The sequence below is a fragment of the Balaenoptera physalus genome (genome assembly GCF_965194825.1).
Source record: "Balaenoptera physalus genome assembly, chromosome: 7".
Classification (NCBI taxonomy): domain Eukaryota; kingdom Metazoa; phylum Chordata; class Mammalia; order Artiodactyla; family Balaenopteridae; genus Balaenoptera; species Balaenoptera physalus.
Genome location: NC_138886.1, coordinates 82,393,738 through 82,411,699, shown reverse-complemented (window position 1 = coordinate 82,411,699; position 17,962 = coordinate 82,393,738). Strand labels below are relative to the sequence as shown.

Here is a 17,962-nt window from a genome sequence, read left to right as displayed (position 1 = left end):
TGAGACAGCAAGATTTAGAACCTATTCCCTGCCACTTCTTTATCTTCCATGTCCCAACCAGGATTCCCAGGGGTCTGGCCCACAGATGGGTTGGGGAGGACCTCGTTTGCTCAGAGGCATGCTACAGAGCTGAACAATTTGAGACTTCAATCCTGGTGGCCAGTTATCTGTTGACTTATGAATGACCCCAGATCTTCCTGGTTGTCAGAGTTTGAAGCAGGAGGCAATAAAAGTGGTGGCTAAGGTATAGCTATACATCATTATTATTTTTTTAGCACTTACTGTATATATTAGGTACTGTTCTAAGTGCTACCCATGCTTCATCTCACTAATTCCTCACAACAGTCTGTGAGTAGGAACTATATTTATCCCCATTTTCAGATGAAGAAACAGGTTTATGGAAGCCAAGTGGCTGACCAAAATTCCCAGCTAGTAATTGTGGAGTTGTTTAGAAGGTTTGACTCCAGAACCCAACTAACCTACACATCTGTGGCTGATTAAAATCATTGTTGGTTACTTGATAGAAGTGCATTTCATTTCTGGGATGCCATATCAGCAGTCAGTTGTGATTTCAAGAGTGTATTTTTTTCCCCTGTACTTTGTGATGGGTTTTCTTTACTCACTGGCTTACCTGGGGCCTGATATTCTCTTACCTTTGTAAAATGTCATGCAAGTTGCAGAGCCATGGAATCCTGTCCTGAAATTAAGGCAGACACAAAGTGGCTTTTCCAGGTTTTTTTTTTTTTTACAGAAAGTTAATCATGTTCATCAATGTTAAGGTCCAGAGAGATCTTAGTGGTTTTGAGGAGTAGGCCATGCACAAGGCTGAGGGCTCAAGTCACCAGGCAGTTCAGCACAGAAACATTTTCCTGGTCCAGGTGTCAGAGGCTCTTTTCATAATAATAAAAATTGCCCTAAAATACCAGTATGTAACTTCCACCATCTTAATCTTCCCATTGTAAGTATATTTTCTCTGGTTCTGATATGTATATAAATCTTTTATTATACTGTGTGATTCTTTAGGTGCCTCTGATCTCAAATGCACAGAGGTATTCACAGAAACCTGTATGTCAGCTGCTCCCTGGTCCTATTCTTCAAACCTTCCAAAAGCAAAGCTCTACTCAGATATAAGCAGTGTGAGAATTTTGTATTTCTCCAGAGAAGGCAGAGGAAGTTTACATAGGACACCCTACAGTGTTTCACAAAGGAATCCTCCTAGGGTAAATACTGATTGGCCATAATGCATTTAAAGAAAAACATAATTTTTTATTATGGAAATTTTAAACATATTCAATGATTTTCAGCTCACAGTCTGATTTTATATATGTCCCAGCCATATCCTTACCTGTGCCCTCATCCTTTATCATTTTGATGCATATTCAAGAAACATGATGTGTCTTTAAAATTCCTTGCTCCTAAACATTTGATTACTACCATTTTATTTAGGATTTTTGCATTTATATAATTGAGACTGACCTGCACTTGTTTTCTTGTATAGTCCATGTTAAATTTTGGTATCAAGGTTATACTAGCCTCATAAAATAAGTAGGGCAGCTTTCTCTCTTTTTCTGTTCTTTGAAACAGCTTGTATACAATATTATTGTTATGAACTGAATGTTTTTATTTCCCCAAAATTCATATCCCCCAATGTGATGATATTTGGAGGTAATTAGGTTTAGATGAGGTCATGAGGGTGGGGTCCTCATGATGGGATTAGTGCCCTTTTGAGAAGAGACCAGTGAGCTAGTGTGTACTCTTTCTCTCCTTCCACTGCCCTCCCCCTCAATCACCCAGTGAGGATACAGTAAGAAGGCAGCCATCTACAAGCCAGGAAGAGAAACTCCAGGCTCAGAATAAACAAGAACCTGACCATGCTGGCATCTTGCTCTTGGACCTTCACCCTCCAGAACTGTGAGAAATAAGTGTCTATTGTTTAAGCCACCCCATCTATGATATTTTGTTACAGCAGCCTGAGCTGACTAAAACTCATCTTAAAAACTCTGTGCCTGGGGCTTTTGTTTTTTGAGGAAAGATCTCTGATTACAGGTTCAATTTCTTGAATGAGCATTGTGTTATATTCAGATTTTTCTATTCTTGATTCAGTTTTGGTAACTGAAATACTTTAGAATCAGCAAGGTCACATTTTCATTGGGGGGGCGGGGAGTAGACTGTGTCCCTGAGCACAGGCTCTGCCATCAGATCACTGTCATCCAAGCCTGTTTTCCCACAGTAATTTATATTTTTCTATGAAAGTGTCCAATTTTATCTAAGTGTTAAAATTCACTGGTATCAGATTTTTCATGGCCTCTTTTCATTCCTAGTCTTAATTGTGCTTTTTTCCCCCCTTGATCAATCTTGCCAGAGATTTGTCTGTTTTTATCTTTTCAAACAATTAGTTTCACTCATCACCTATATGGTTTCTTTGTTTTATATTCCATTAATTTCAGCACTTCTATACTTTTCTACATTCTTCCTTTTTATTATTTTTTTTCTACTTAAACCCTTAGATCATCATTTTCATTCGTTATTTTTCCAAAACTGCATTCAGAGGCTGTAAATTTCCTTCGAAGTACTCTTTCAGCTATATCCCATAAGTTTTAGTTGATAGCACTTTTGTCATACATTTCTAAATATCTTATAATTTCCATTATGATTTTTAACTTATGAATTATTTATATGAATGTCAATTTTTATTTTTCAATTTTACTTATTTCTACAGTTTCCAACCATTTTATGATTTGTGAGAATTTTTATTATTGATTTCTAATTCTTGTGCATTATGATAAAAAATGTGATGATATGATATGATTGGTATGATATTGACTCTTTGGAATTTGTGGCAAACTGTGCCATACAGCACTAGTACTATGTGGTCTAGTATATGGTCAATATTTATAAATGTTCCATATGTACTTGAAAAGAATGTTTATTTTTTATTCATGCTTTTCAATATATTTGTTGTTTAAATCTTCTATATCTTTACTAATTTTTCTTGTCTGTTTTGTGTATCTTTTGTCTGTTTTGATGTTTTCAAGAGAGTTGTTTTAAATTCTCCCATAGATTAAGAATTGACAGTTTTCCCTTCTGTCTTTGTGTATGTCTGAAAATGTCTTCCGCTCTTACTCTTACTCATTTTAAATAAGATTTCAGTTGGTAAAGAATTCCTGGTTGACAGTTATTTTCCCTCAGCAGTTTGAATACTTACTTACTGTCTTTAGGGCTCTATTGTTGTTGAGAAGTATCTCTTGTTATATTGGGCAATCATTTAGAACATATATTTTCTCTTTGGTAGCTATAGGTAGAAAATAAACCTCTTTGTCCTTGATGTTTTGCAGTTTTACGATTTATCTTGTTCAGGACTCATTTTATATATTCAGTCTAAGGAAATTGTTAATTATTATCTCTTTGAATATTGCCTTTCCCCTACTTATTCTATTCTCCTTGGATTCCTTTTAGCTTTATGAGAAACTTATTTTATTATACCAGTCTCTTAATTTTTCTCAAATATTTTTCTAGTTATCTAGCTCTCTTATAAACTCTGGGTAATATCCTCTAGTCTGCCTTCTAATTCACTAGTTCTCTCTTCAGCTGTGTCTAGTTTATTGTTTAATCCATCTATTGATAATGAAACATTATCAATAAATTTTCTGTTTCTTATCTTTCATTTGATTCCTTTAAAAAAAATTAAAGTATAGTTGATTTGCAATGTTGTATTATTTCATTTGATTCTATTTCTTGGAGTATGACTTATTCCATTTGTGCTTTTTTGCTGATTCTCTCTCATAGTGGTTCATTTACTTGTATAGTTTGTACTTTTTGACTGCAGGTGCACCTTCAGATTTTTTTTCCCTTGTAGGAGTGCTCAGTTTTGGAAACATTTCCATAGGTAGTTTCACCAATTCCAGACTAGTATTACATTAATTTTTCAACTTGGTCTATGTCATATGAAGTGAATTGGGTGTAGGAAAGTCTCTGGTTTTCCACCTGTGGTCCAGGGGAGACAGCCAGATTCTTTGCTGCTTCTTGAATCTAGTGAGTGGAGATATTTGTAATCCTCACTCAAATAAAGTCTTCCTTTAAATACTTTATGCAAGTCCTCGCACTTAGTTTCAGGTCCAGCTCCATGCATCATATAGGCCTCATCTCCCATCTCTACAGGGGCATCAGAATCTCAGTCCCCAGCCTCCTGGCTTACATGCATTTCCAAAACTTAGGGGAAGAGGTTATTTAGGTTTAATTAAATCTTGCCACTTTGATTCTGGCACCTGAGAATTTCTCATTTTGCTTCTGACCTTGGTTAAGCCCTTGGCTATGCCCCCCCTGCCCCTGCCCCCAATCTTTTCCACCAGGAGCCTTTCAAGTTCTCCAGCTCTGGGTGAGCTCCTTTAGTTCCTGAATATCTCCCCTGGGCTCAGGCTTTCCCATTTCTTATTCAGAGTAACTAAATACTCAGTAAGTGAAAGGTTCATTCCACCAAGGCCTTCACTCTGTACTCAGCAAACTAAAGACCCTCCAGTTACTAGGACCACCCTTGTCAGGAAGCAGAAGAGGATTTTACACACACACACATACACACTCTCACACACAAAACACACACATATATTTAATTTTTTCATATTAAATAAAATTTTTAAAAAGCATGTGTGCTAATATTGGGTTGAGGTTCCTGGAAGTTTTACTAGTGATAGAATTTTTTAAGACTTTACCTCTATGGGGACTTCCCTGATGGCGCAGTGGTTAAGAACCCGCCTACCAATGCAGGGGACACAGGTTCGATCCCTGGTCCAGGAAGATTCCACATGCCGCAGAGCAACTAAGCCTGTGCGCCACAACTACTGAGCCTGCGCTCTAGAGCTTGTGAGCCACAACTACTGAGCCCGCGTGCCACAACTACTGAAGCCTGCGTGCCTGGAGCCCATGCTAGCAACGAAGAGTAGCCCCCGCTTGCTGCAACTAGAGAAAGTCCGTGCGCAGCAATGAAGACCCAACGCAGCCAAAAATAAAAATAATAAATTAAATAAATTAAAAAAAAAAAAAGACTTCACCTCTATGTACACACTAGTCGACCAGAGACCACTTAGAAGTACAAATGCAACAGTTACAAAATCCACACAAGACACAGATCAAATGACAACTATCACCTAACTTACACAAATAATAAAACAACAGCTATTAATACATAATTCACAGAAATTATTACTCAAATTACAACAGCTACTACAATGTGCACACATTGTAGCTCAAATGTATTTAATGAATGAAATATTTGTTTATGTTAGCACTTGTCTGACTGTAGTCAGTAGAATCATTGTGGTTATTTCTAAACAAAGTAACAAGATAATGAGGCTTACCAGCTCCAGATTTGCAGACCACAAAGAACTCTGTGCTTTATGAGGAGACCTATGTGCTCTTGGAAAAGAGTGTATATGTTTAAGGTTTATTATTGGCAAGGTTTTCTAAGACATCATACTCAAAAACTAAATGTTCTGGAGAAGTCTATGAGGAGAAAAAAAGTTGTAGGAGCTATACTTATGGAACTTGAAATTGCCACTGTAACGCAGTATTTTCTGGGCTTATGGCAAGGGTCCAGGAAGAAGAGTGTCAAGGATTATAGGTAGCGGGGATAATTAGACGGACTTACTGAGCTGTGCAGTATTTTATGATGGAAAATTGCCCATGGGAAAAGCTGCCAATTCAAGCATAGATTTGGATTTCCCCTTTCCTTCATCCATTTACAAGTGTTTGTTGTGTGCTTAGGGAGATGCAGACACTCTGCTCTGGGTGCTTTCTTTCAGTACTCTAGACATGATCACCCTAAGTTTAACTTCTAAGATCCCATTTGCACTCAACTTTCTAAATTCCTTTCTTTCCTGTACTCTCACTGTGAATAGCTAAGCTTTTCTACTATATTCATGAACTAACAGGGCTGAAAAAGAGAACACTGTTATACAATGACCTTAAAAAAATTTTTTTTAAACCTCTTTGGCTATATTTTCCAAAACAGCTCCTCTAATAGAAGGCTGTAGCAGAGCAGGGTGACTGGGCCTTAAAGACTCACACGTCAGCAGGGTGAGCAGTTTCCTACCTAGGATCCAGTCCTACAAAGATATAGTGCCTTTCAGGCCTGCAGGAAGGGCAGCACAGGCCACTTACTTGGTAAAGTGGTATACTAATCATTAAGGGGACTAACTTCATTGTGTGTTTTACATGTAAATGGGGGCATCCCATTTCAAGCTGCAGAAATGATGTCAACTTTTATACAGTTAAGGAGTCTGCTTATAGCATATGGGGCCCACAGTGAGGTAACTTCCTAAGCACTTGGAAAAGAAGCAAAGAAGCTTGTTCTTTAAAACTTTAATTTAAAGAACAACACTTAATAGAAAGGGGCAGAGATGTATAAACTCATCTGAAGGAGTAAAAGTGACCCTCAGGCTAGCAGGACATCACTATGATCCAACTACATATTTTTACACACATAAAGGAAGCACGTCTGTCCCAGCAAGGCTTGGTGGGTGTGAAGGCCCAGGGCAGGAGCACTACGGAATTAAACAGCAGAGTACTGACCAGAGGACATGTCTGGCCATAGCACTTCGAATATCATATTCTCATTAGCAAACGTCTTCCTGTAAGGGGATGGATGGTCTCACACCATTAGAAACTTCAGCCCTAACTCTCCTACTCTTTTGATAGCACGTTCACTGAGAAACCTGATTGTATGTTGGCTTCTGAAATCGGATCCATGTGATTGTTACGGGCCATGTGGCACTTAAATTTCTCCTTGTAAGTTAATCAACTGGCATTCTGGTTTTATGTAGAAATCTTGTGAACCTGACTAGCGGGGTTCTCATATGAGACATGAATGCGTGTTCAATGTGTTGACGGTATCAGGCATTGAGCTGGCAAGACAGAGCCTGACTACCCTTGTCCCATCTGGGTAGGCAGACAGCCTTTTCCACAATACATCCCTTGTCACTGTACAAGTCTCTAGGTGAAACAAAATCCTGAGACTAGTGCCGTGGGCTGCTAACCCCCATTCAGCAAGAATGTTTGGTTTAGAAGACGTAGTTGGAAGGTTCAGAGGGCCGAATGCTAATTCACATATTCAGTATTCACATACCTACTTAGAGTTCAAGGAGCAATTATGATGCATTAGGACTGATTTACAGATGCAAACACAACAAAAAAAATGAGTTGTTCTTCTGCATGAGTAAAATGTTCCTAGTGGGTTTGGACGAACCAAGGAGAGGGGATAATTTGTTTAATTTCTAGTACTTTAGATATCTCTTCTTTCTTCACATTAGCAGAGGAGCGAACTTGTGTTCTGTTGTTTTACTTAGATTGCACATTTCCTCCAGTCCATCGGCACAAATCTCTCTTTGTACAGAGATCAATCTCTGTATTATTTTATGGCTTAGGAAACAAATATGTTATGGTGTTAAGTTGGGTATTGACTTTATTATTCATTACATTTTCTGCATGCCTGAAGCATTTCACAATAAAGACGAAACAAATTAAAAATAACGGAAAACATGTTTGGGTAATAAGCTTCCTATCCTATGTATAGGAAAATGGAACTTTACTTTGAATCCATGCTTTTTTATTGTTTTAATAGTGCCTCAATATGTGCCTTCGTCAAGAATTAAGCTTGTTGCATCACTTAGTCATAATAAAATTCCTCAGAAGCTCAACCATGACAACTAATATTAGTACATGGAAACATTAAACTATTTAAACAAAAATGGATGCTTTCAGACATTTGCCCCATCAGAGTGTATGTTGGACCAGTTTATTCACTGCACCAGTAAGGTCTGGGTCCACCAGCCATAAAAACAATGAGAGAAGGTTGGAGATAAAACAGAAGCACTTTCACCTTTATTTTACAGAAGTTTCCAAGTATTGAGTCATAATTACACAATTGGGATCCTTCCTTGGAGGATCACATGGGGCCACAAGCAGAGAGTTTTTCCAAAGCAGCTCCAGAGGCTACCTAGACGCCCATGTGGAAACCAGAATTCTCAGACCTGCTGTGTAAAGCCAGGTGTCACCTGCCTCAAATACCCTTCAAGGCCTAGGCCCCTACAATGGATGTGCTCACCGAGGGCTGTGCCTCTCTCCTGTTCTCACCCTCACCCTTGCTTTCACCCTTTCTTGCTCCACTTAATCAACCCTGATTCACTTCTTGTAGATTATTTTTGTGTGTGTGGAGTATCAGGGCCTTTAACATAGTAGAAAAAGTAGAGTCTTAGAGGTTAGAGAGATCCCCCTCACTCTGTGCCTTTGCTCAAGTTACTTAACTTCTCTGTGCCTCCCTTTGTTCATCTGCAAAATGGGGGAATCACACATAATACATTGAGCTGCTTTGGGACTTAAACAGGAAAAGGAGTAGACTCCATTTTAAACATTACTTTTTGGCTGATTTAAGAGCTGCAATAAACAGCATTCATTTCCAACTTTGAATTTTGTAAAGACCTTTAATAAATAAATTTAGTATGCAGTGGGCTCTAACTCCACAAACAATGAATACTTAATATGTGCAAAGCACCATATCGAGCACTGGGGATATAAATATGAACGGTGCAGTCCCTGTCCTTGAGGGGGGTCACAGCCTTAGGATGGGTATTTATCAATTAAACTACCCACAGGACAGTAATGAGGGCTCCAAGAAATATAAGAAGGGCTGTGATAAGACAAGGAGAGAGAGCAATGTTGATCAGGCCCTAGGAAGACTAAATCTTAAAGGGTAAAGAGGATTTTAATGGAAGCAGGGCCTGTCAAGCTGAGGGAAGGGCAAGACTGGGCATATTAAAGATGGTTTACCAAGACTCTTGTCTAAATGGATGAGGCGGGAGCTCAGCACTGGTGAACAGGAGGTGTGGGAGTTGATAGGTGAGGAAGGTCAGGAGAAACTGTCAGGACTAGAGAGTCAAGACCTTGAATGACCTGCTAAGGAGTCTGGACTTTATTGTTAGGGTCTTAGGGAGGACTTGGACACATGAGCTCCAAATTTTGTATTCATGTTTGTGAAGAAAGGGAATGATTGAGATCGCCTTTTCACAGATGCAGAAACTGGGGCAAAACAGAGGATATATTAAAGCAAATTCACTGACCTCTGTGTGTAAATAGTTACTACGGACGATATGGTAACTTAGGCAAGTCAAACACACAAAGTCTTAGGGGAAAGGGAGGGGGAAACAACATAACCCAAATGAACATCCCTTCTTGCTGGATCTGAAGTTCTAGGTCCCTTCGTTCCTGATAGTCCTTACATGCAGGGATCGGGGGGCAGTGTACCCTGAAGCTCCAGCCCAGTGCTTAAGCACTTGGCCTATCTAGAGAAACAGTGTCTTCTGGAAGAGGATGATGGTTAAAGGGCAGGGCAGGAGCTCAGACGAACAGATGGAAGATGAGTGTGCCCAGCACTGCTGGGGGAGGTGGAGAGAGGGCAAGGAAAGTAGGAGCGGAGGACAACGGGTGAGGGACTGGTTTTATCCGGTACAAAAGTGAACTTAAGCCCATAGAGGAAAGAATGCATGTAAAAATAATATATACTCCAAAAAAGATAAGGGGGAAAAACTCAAATTCAATTAGTAGGTATTTTTGGAAGATGAAACCAAGGGTGATGAAAATTCTGTGAAAGGATTTTTCGGCACTAGTCGAATTTTCTATACAGGATAAGTATTATATTTATACTCAGGGAAAAATTGTCAAAAAACCCTCCTTTAAATAGACTTTGAGGTTGAAGTCTGCTCAAGTGTCACCATACGCTGCCAGGACAGCATGAACCTGGCAAATATGGGAGACTCACTGACTGGCAGCTTGGAAATTCTTTATTATTATCATCATCATCACGCTAATAATGTATTGCAGCCTGGGTGGCGTATCTTTCTATACCAGCGCTGTCCAATAGAGTTTTCTGCCCTGAGGGAAATGTCCTCTATCTGTGCCACCAAATGTCCTCTATCTGTGCCACCAAATGTCCTCTGTGGCAGCCACCAGCCACATGTGGCTGTTGAACACTTGAAATGTGGCAGTGCAACCCAGGAACTGGAGTTTACATTTAATTTAATTGAAATAGACTTAAGGAGCCCTTGGTATATTCAACTCAGGTTCTTTCTCTTCATATCTTAGCCTGCTGAGCACAATATCCTCCCCAAACCCTCCTGAGACTCTTCCCCAAGGCCAACCGCGATGTCTGCCTCTAACACTCTAACTGATGTTCAGTACAGTATCTTTGGGATGGGGGACTGGTTGCCAGAGCAACCAGGAGGTCCTTGGTGCCAGCTCAGCTGTGACCCACACCTTCACTCTTAGACTTGCTGGGCTCTCATCAAAAATGTAAGCCATCTGCCATCTTACCTCTTTCTCTCTGCTTCTCTCTAAGGTCAGGCTAACTTGTACAGCTGCCTCTGAATATATTTAGTAACTTGTTGTGTTTCTTCCAGTAACTGATAACCTTTTCTTCTGTACAATAAATTCCTCTTCTGAATTCTCCTCCCCAGCCCCCCATCCATACTGCCCACTTAACAAGCCTCACTTGTGAACAAGAGGAAGGATGCTTAAATGCCATTTTAAAATCTGTCCATTTGGGTTGCTTTACTTTGTTCCTTATTTTAAGTTTCATTTGTACTTGCCAAGGAGAAAAATAAAATAACCCTAGCACAGTCACACTTTACACACTCCACAGAAATGGTTTCTGTTACATGTATGTATATATAGATAAGATATTAGCAACAACAGTAAGAAGTGATATTTACTGAATGCTTCAGGCACTTCTCTGTGCACATGTTTCATAGTATCTCATTTAATCCTCCCAAGAACTCAAGGAAATAGGTCCTGTCACCATCCCTACTTCACAGGAGGAAAATGAGGCACAGAGAGACTAAGCCATCTGCCAAAAGTCACACAAGCTCAGTGGTGAGGCCAGGTTGTCTATGTTTATTATCTCTCGTATAGTATCATTATTATGTTTAAATTATTACTCTGTATCCCTTTTTTGCTTCTCTCCTCCTGCCTTCTAAAGTCAGATGCTGTAAACTTGATTTGATGGTTTAACGTTTGAACTATTACAGACTCGAGGTGCACTCCCTGAGACAAGAGAAACCCTCAGAGTGCTCTAGAATTAGACCTAATATGGGTTAATGACTCCAGTCCTTCACGGCAGGACAAAGAGAAGAAAGTGGGGCCCAACTGGGGTGAGCCAAGGTCATGAAAGTGTAAACACCAGTGTTGCTCTTTGGCCAGTTCCATACCATACCTGCCCTTTGGACACCCACGGCACATGGGCCCAGCTAGAGCCCCTGCTCTCAGCTGCTCTGTGGACTCAGCCCTACGCCCTGCCCTCAGTCTCTCCTGGGTTACAGCTAATCACGCCAATGAATCCAGTTTGTGACTCTGGTTTGAGAGAGACCCTCTAGGAAAGGGCCTCATGACAGTGTATAAAGAAATGAGGTGCGGGGGCTTCCCTGGTGGCGCAGTGGTTGAGACTCCGCCTGCCAATGCAGGGGACACGGGTTCGAGCCCTGGTCTGGGAGGATCCCGCATGCCGCGGAGCAACTGGGCCCGTGAGCCACAATTACTGAGCCTGCGCGTCTGGAGCCTGTGCTCCGCAACAAGAGAGGCTGCGATAGTGAGAGGCCCGCGCACCGCGATGAACAGTGGCCCCCGCTTGCCGCAACTAGAGAAAGCCCTAGCACAGAAACGAAGACCCAACACAGCCATAAATAAATAAATAAATAAATAAAATAAGAAAAAAAAAGAAATGAGGTGCTAGTCATTCATTCTTACACTCATTCATTCATTCACTCACAAATTTGCCACAAATATTTTCTGACATGTACTGTGTGTCAGGCTCTGCGGATGTATAATGGTTAATAGAAATGGCCATAGTGCCTGCCCTTTTGGAGGTAAAATCTAGTTGTAGAGATAAATAGTAATCAAATTCTCACACCATCAAATGCCATGTTGCAACTGGGACAAGGACGATAAGGGATACAGTGCCATGAGAGTTTATTATAGGAGGTTTTACCTAGAAGTCAGGGAGAGCTTCCCTGAAGAAGGGGCATAGGAGCTGAGATGTGAAGCATAAGCCGGGTAACTGAGAAGAGGGCAGGGAAGTGCATTATTCCTCACAGTGGGAACAGCAGATACAAAGGCCCTGCGGGGAGGAGCATGGTGGTAGAGCAACTGAAAGAGGCAAGGGTGGCTCCAGGGGAATACAAGGAGGGGACGCGTGGCACCAAAAGAGACTGGAGTGGGGCACGGTCAGTCTGGCCTGACCACGCACGTGTAGGAGTTTAGGTGTTTGGTCTTGACCTTGAGATCAGTGGGAAACCTCCAGAGGGCCAGATCTGAGTTTGCAAAGACGCCAGGGCCTGGCGAGGTGGTAGACTGATAAGTCCTGGGAAGAAAAGATGAACTTCCCTACATATGAGGCACAGGGGAGCCTCTGCCCTCTCAGGGATTACATTCTGCAGATTAAAATCCCTCAACAAAGTGTTCTGGCAGATCCTGCCGAGCTGGGGCAGAGGGTGGCATCACTGTTGATGCCAGTTTAGAGTTTAGCCGGGAGTTCAGGGCCAAAGCTAACATATGTGGTGGACCCGCTGTGCACCTGGCTTTTGGAGCACTGTACGTGAGCGCATGACCCAGGAACTCTACTACAACAAGCACCGCAGGAATCTTAACCTGAGTCACCCTGCATCACAGGACATCTGTGTTGGAAATAAAAACAGACAGCAAAGCTTACCTGGTCATTCAGAGGTATCCCTTTTCCCATCTTCATTCGATTTTCCTCTGGGTGATAGTCATCTGCATCGTAGAATTTCCATCCTAGCTTTAAGAACAAAGTGAAAGAGGGTATGTGGCAGGTAGTGCGGCCCATGTGACAGCCACTGTGGGGTTACTGAAACTAACGGGCAGGTACAGAAACAACCCTGCCACCCTCTTCCCCACCAGCAGCCCGAGGAAACCCCCCCCCACCGCCCACCCAGGTGCAGGAGTGGGGAGGGCTCTGAAGTCGCATCACGAATCCCGCTCCCTGGGCTGCTGCAGCTCTTGTTTTCATTCATCACTATTTATGATCACCAAGGAGAAAAACAAAATTGCTCCGGTGGGTTTCACAAGCTGCATGGAGGTGTCTGTGGTGAGTTTACAAACCACTCAGGCCAGAAGAAAAGGCAGGGAGGGGAAAGGGAGAGAAGCAAAGAGACAACATGATGGGACTAGCAACTGGGAGGCATTAGAACAGGTTACCTGGGATGCCAGCAGGGCGCCGACGGTGGATCTGTGGAGAGGACATAGATGTTACATGACTGCCCTTTCCCAGCCTGCGCTGTGCCTCTTCCACCCGAGGAGCCCTGGGAAGCAGAGGGCTGCCCTACCGGTATTAATCACCGACAACTTATGATACTGAAACTGAGACAGATGCTCCTGACCCTGGAGTCTAGAGCATGGCTTTAGTTCTCTCCAGGAATTTAAATGAAATAATTATCCAGTCATCACTAATTTTTCTCCCAAAAGCAATACATAAGATCTCACTAAACTCCTTAAGTTTTTTCCTTAAGTTTTTGGTCCCTGTTTTGTAGATAATTATTTTTTTGAGAAAAAATATTGAATTATTAAAGTGATAAGTTCTACTGAGGATATTGGAGGGAGAGGTCTGACACGGAATTTAACCTCTAAGCACCCACACAAGGTTCAAGGAGCTCATAAAAGCATTAAAATATTGAGGCTTAAAAGGGACACACTTCAAATAATGGACATGGAGAATTACCAGCACTCATTATTAAGTCTGGGAGTTGAATGCTCTCTGTGCAATGCATCTAAGAATGATCTACCTGTTCAGACCCTAACAGGCTGCACGGTCAGTGAAGAGGGCTTGGGTCCTAGAAACTGAGGTCTGGCTACGGTCTCCATGCTGCCACTAAATGACTGTGTCCTCCTGTGTAAGTCACCTTGTCCTCTAAATCTCAGTTTTCTCACCTGTAAAACAAGGGAACTGAGCTACATTTATCCATTCACCTACTCATTTCACTCAGCCAATATCTACTGAGCACCTACTAGCTCCTAGGACATAATGCTCAGCCCACTGAGACTGGTCATCTTGAGGCTTACAGGCTAGCGCCGTGGGGTAGGGGTGGAGGCCGTCAGGCAATTAATTAGAAACGAAACCCCTTCATGCTATCAGTTTCTGAAGTGTTACCCAAAATGCCAATCACTGAAGTATGAACTTCAGAATTTTTTACTGTATCCTCCTACCATTTCATCATGCCCTCTTGCCTAAGTTTTACATGCACTTTTACAATTATCTACTTGTTATTTTTGTTTAATTGCTTCACTCTTTAAAATTAAACAAATGTGTTAAACAAGGAAACTCTTTCCTTCCCTTATACAGGAAGCCACCCTCATTTGCCTTAAACAGGAGGCAACCAAAAAGATGTATACAGTGAAAACAAAGCATTGTGATGAAATTCTAGCTGGATACTATTGCTTACCAAGGGTCCTCTCTCTTTTGTTAAGAAGGTATCAGGGAAGTTTTAAAAAGACACACTTGTACCAAACTGAGACCTGCTCCCGAAGGTAACCAAAGGATTGAGAGAACTGGAACCTCTCCCATTATGTTCACTCCTTTGGAGGCTGCATAGGGTGACATGTTGTAGCCTACTGGTGACTAAACCGTCCCAGCCAAACTCCAGGGCTGGTGAAATCAGCTCTGTGTACGACAGAAATCACACTTAAGACCAAGTTAGATGAGCCAGGAATGAACATGTCAGCCACCAGTCATAATTTAAAAAGAAAAGCTAACTAGATTGGGGTGTAGACGGGCAGGAAGGAGATAGAAAGAAAAGGAAAAACCACTCTAACCAAACTTCCTAACCAGAGGACAGCTGGACTGTTTGAATATGAACCAGGGACCCCCAGCAGAAATACGGCAAAGTGCTCGGCTCACAGGAGACTGGTCAGGGCCGAACATTACAAACCAGTTTGGGGCCCAAATGTCTTCCAGTGGGTTGGTCTAAATCAGGATCAAGGAGACTTAAAAAGACAGTAGGCAGTAGGCTGGGGCACAGAATAATGAGAAAGGTATTCAAAAGGCCTGAGCTTGTTGCGACAGCAGGAAAAAGAAGGAAACACGGAAAGAAGCTGAGGGTGGCTTCACTAAGATTGTTAAAATATAAAGAAAGCTAACACCGCCACCCACTCAAATGGCTCCATTCATTCATTCATCAAGTCAATACATATTTATTAAGCACCTACTATGTGCCAGGCATTGTTCTAGACACATATGTCAATAAACAAAAAAGAAAAAGATCCCTTACATTCAGGTAGGGGAGGGAAGGCAATAAACATAATAAACTTATTACTTGACATTACTTTAACAGTGTTTTAAATGGGATCTTTCTGGTTTGAAACTATTGTTCTCTTAAGGTATTACCCCACCGCTCCAAATGTTATGGAGTATATTTAAAAATCCGGCAGGGCCCTAAGAGGGGCTCATAAAAGTCACCAAAGAACTCAATGTTGCTACATCCAATGATCAATGTAATCAATTCTCAGGCATTTTATCACTCAGTCCATCGACAACAGTTGACATTGACCTAACCATTAGAGGGCCCAGGGCTCAGTCCTTGGCCAGCTTATCCACACTCACTCCCTTGGTGTTCTGAACATCTATGTCTTTAAACATATCCACACACCGATGAGTCCTACATTTACACCTAAAGTCCCTCTCTCCTGAACTCGACTTGGATATCTGATTGCCCACTTGACAGATCCACCTGGATGACCAATAGGCATGTCCAACTCACCACATCCCACACTGAGCTCCTGAAATTTTCTTCCAAACCTGCTCTGCCTATTGCTTCCCCATCAGTCAATAGAAACTCTTTTCTTCCAGTTACCCAGGCCCCAAATCTTGAAATCATCCATGACTTTTCTCTCTTTCATATCCCACATCCAGTCCATCAACACATCTTTTTGGCTCTACTTTCAAAATATTCCAGCATATGACCGCTTCTCTTCACCTGCATTGTTTTTCTGACCTCATCTCCCAATCACTCAGCCACAATGGCCTCCCTGCTAGTCCACAAGAAAGCCAAGCCTCAGGGCCTTTGCACTTGCCATTCCCTCTGCCCATATGCCCTTTCCTGGCTATCCACGGACTTATTTCCTCTCTTCTTGTAGGTCTTTCTCCAACACCACTTCCTCAGAGGAGCCCTCCCTCACTATCCTGCCTGGCTCTTTGTTCCATTTACCTTCCTTTATTTTCCCCTATTGCACCTACCGCTGCCTGGTGCACTGCACATGTATTTATTCCCTTACTGCCTCCCTCCCTTACTAGGATGTAAACTCTTTGAGGGCAGGGATTTATCTGTCCTGCTCACTACATGTCAGTGACACTGAGGAAGGATTGAGCTCGATAAACATTTACTGAATGCATGAATATCATAACCATATGACATATGGTACAGTCTCCCCTCATCTGACCCAAGACGGGTCGGGGGGCAGCACATGAACTGCCCAAGCTCACAACCAGACAGCAGTAGAACCAAGACCTCGGGCTCTTGACTTTTACTACATCACACCAGAGCGGCAGTTTTTCATTCTCTGAGTTCTTCAGTCATACACAGTGAGGGACTTTCTGGCTCTGTGTTTTATTTTAAATTTCAGTTCAAGATTCCCTGTCTTTGAGGCTAAAAACGCCACAATAATTTTTGGAAGCTAAACCTACCTACCTGGAGAAAGAAAGTGTCTTTAAAATACACTGGACCGCATGGGCAGTTCCTGATTCAGATCATCCTAGAAGGGTCTGGATAAGCCTTTGGAGGTTGTGATATTTTAGTTGTCTTTTGCTGCCTCTGGTGGAATGCTGCCGTAGCTGCCTTTTCTGATAATAAAGGGCATTGTCAGACTTCAGTCTAAACAGGAAGCCAAAGGCTTCCTCAGCCCCCAAGCTGGCCAGACTGGGCTGGGCAGAGGTTTTGTGGTATGCAGTGCTCCTCCCTGCTCACAAACCTTCATTTTAACACCGAATCCTTCCAGTTGAAGGGGGAACACAGTATATAGGAAGGTTAAATTCACTTTCCAAAATCTAATCAGAAAAGTCCAGGGCCCGGCAGGGGGGAGCTGGCGCGCTGTCCAGCTTGACAAAAGTCTGTAGGAGCCTGGGACGAGGCTTGCCCCTGCTCTGTGGGCCTTGCTCCCTTGCACGCTGTGCCCACACGAGGCCCCTAAACACGGGCACCTGTGACGGCCCGGGCCGCTCCAGGTGGCGCGGGGAAGTCCTTACTCTATTCGCGCCCCTGCAGGCGCCTCTTCATAAGGCGCTTTCGCTAAAGCCTCTGCCTAAATTTACAGACGGAGAGCCCGAGTCTGGGATGTGGCCCCGGGCCGGGCGCCCCGGGGGCGAGCAGGTTGGCAAGCGGGGAGAGGGAGCAGGTGCCCTGGGCCTCAGTTCCCTCATCAGCAAAGGGAAAGGACCCTCCCGTCGCCGCGGGCCCGGAACGCCGGCGGGTCTGGCCTCCGCCGCCCCGCGCCGCCCCTCCACTGCGCCCCCCGCGCCCCGGCCCTCCCGGACCTACTTCCCCGAGCCGCTCACGCCCATCACCAGTAGCGCTCCGGACGCCGCCATCGCCCGGAGTCCCGCTCCTTCCCGTAGCCTTCTGGGGCCGGTCTGCTCCGCCTTCCCAGCCACGGGGGGCGGAGCCACCCGCGACCCAGCCCGGCCCAGGCGGACCCCACCCCAAAGCCCCCACGAAGACCCCGCCCCAACAGTGTTCCACCCCTCATCCCGTCCCCAGCCGCCCGCCACCCACGCCGATACCTTCCCCTCCCCCTCGCGCCCCTTCCCCGACCAGACCCGTCCCACGCGAGACTCCACCCCCATGCGCTCCGCCCCCAGCCGCCCCGGCCCCCGCAGCGCCCGGCGAGACCCGCGCACCCGGTGGCCCACCGCTTCCCCTTA

General features: G+C 43.4%; 1 protein-coding gene across 10 annotated transcripts in view; it reads right to left on the bottom strand.

Annotated features, from left to right (window-relative positions):
* Positions 1-17,724, bottom strand: part of IDNK (IDNK gluconokinase) — a 61,575-nt gene extending 43,851 nt beyond the window's left edge. The window contains exons 1-4 of one of the 10 annotated variants that reach the window (XM_082469919.1): positions 17,580-17,724; positions 13,252-13,282; positions 12,746-12,832; positions 654-697 (exon numbers count right to left, since the gene is read on the bottom strand). In XM_082469919.1, coding sequence (XP_082326045.1) covers positions 654-697; positions 12,746-12,832; positions 13,252-13,282; positions 17,580-17,629 — 212 coding nt within the window. In that variant the 5' untranslated portion in view covers positions 17,630-17,724. Of the gene's footprint in view, positions 1-653; positions 698-12,745; positions 12,833-13,251; positions 13,283-13,835; positions 16,706-16,733; positions 17,254-17,575 lie in introns of those variants that run through there. The other 9 variants (XM_082469918.1, XM_082469920.1, XM_082469924.1 and 6 more) reach the window with 9 other exon arrangements.
* Between the last annotated feature and the right edge of the window lie 238 nt (positions 17,725-17,962).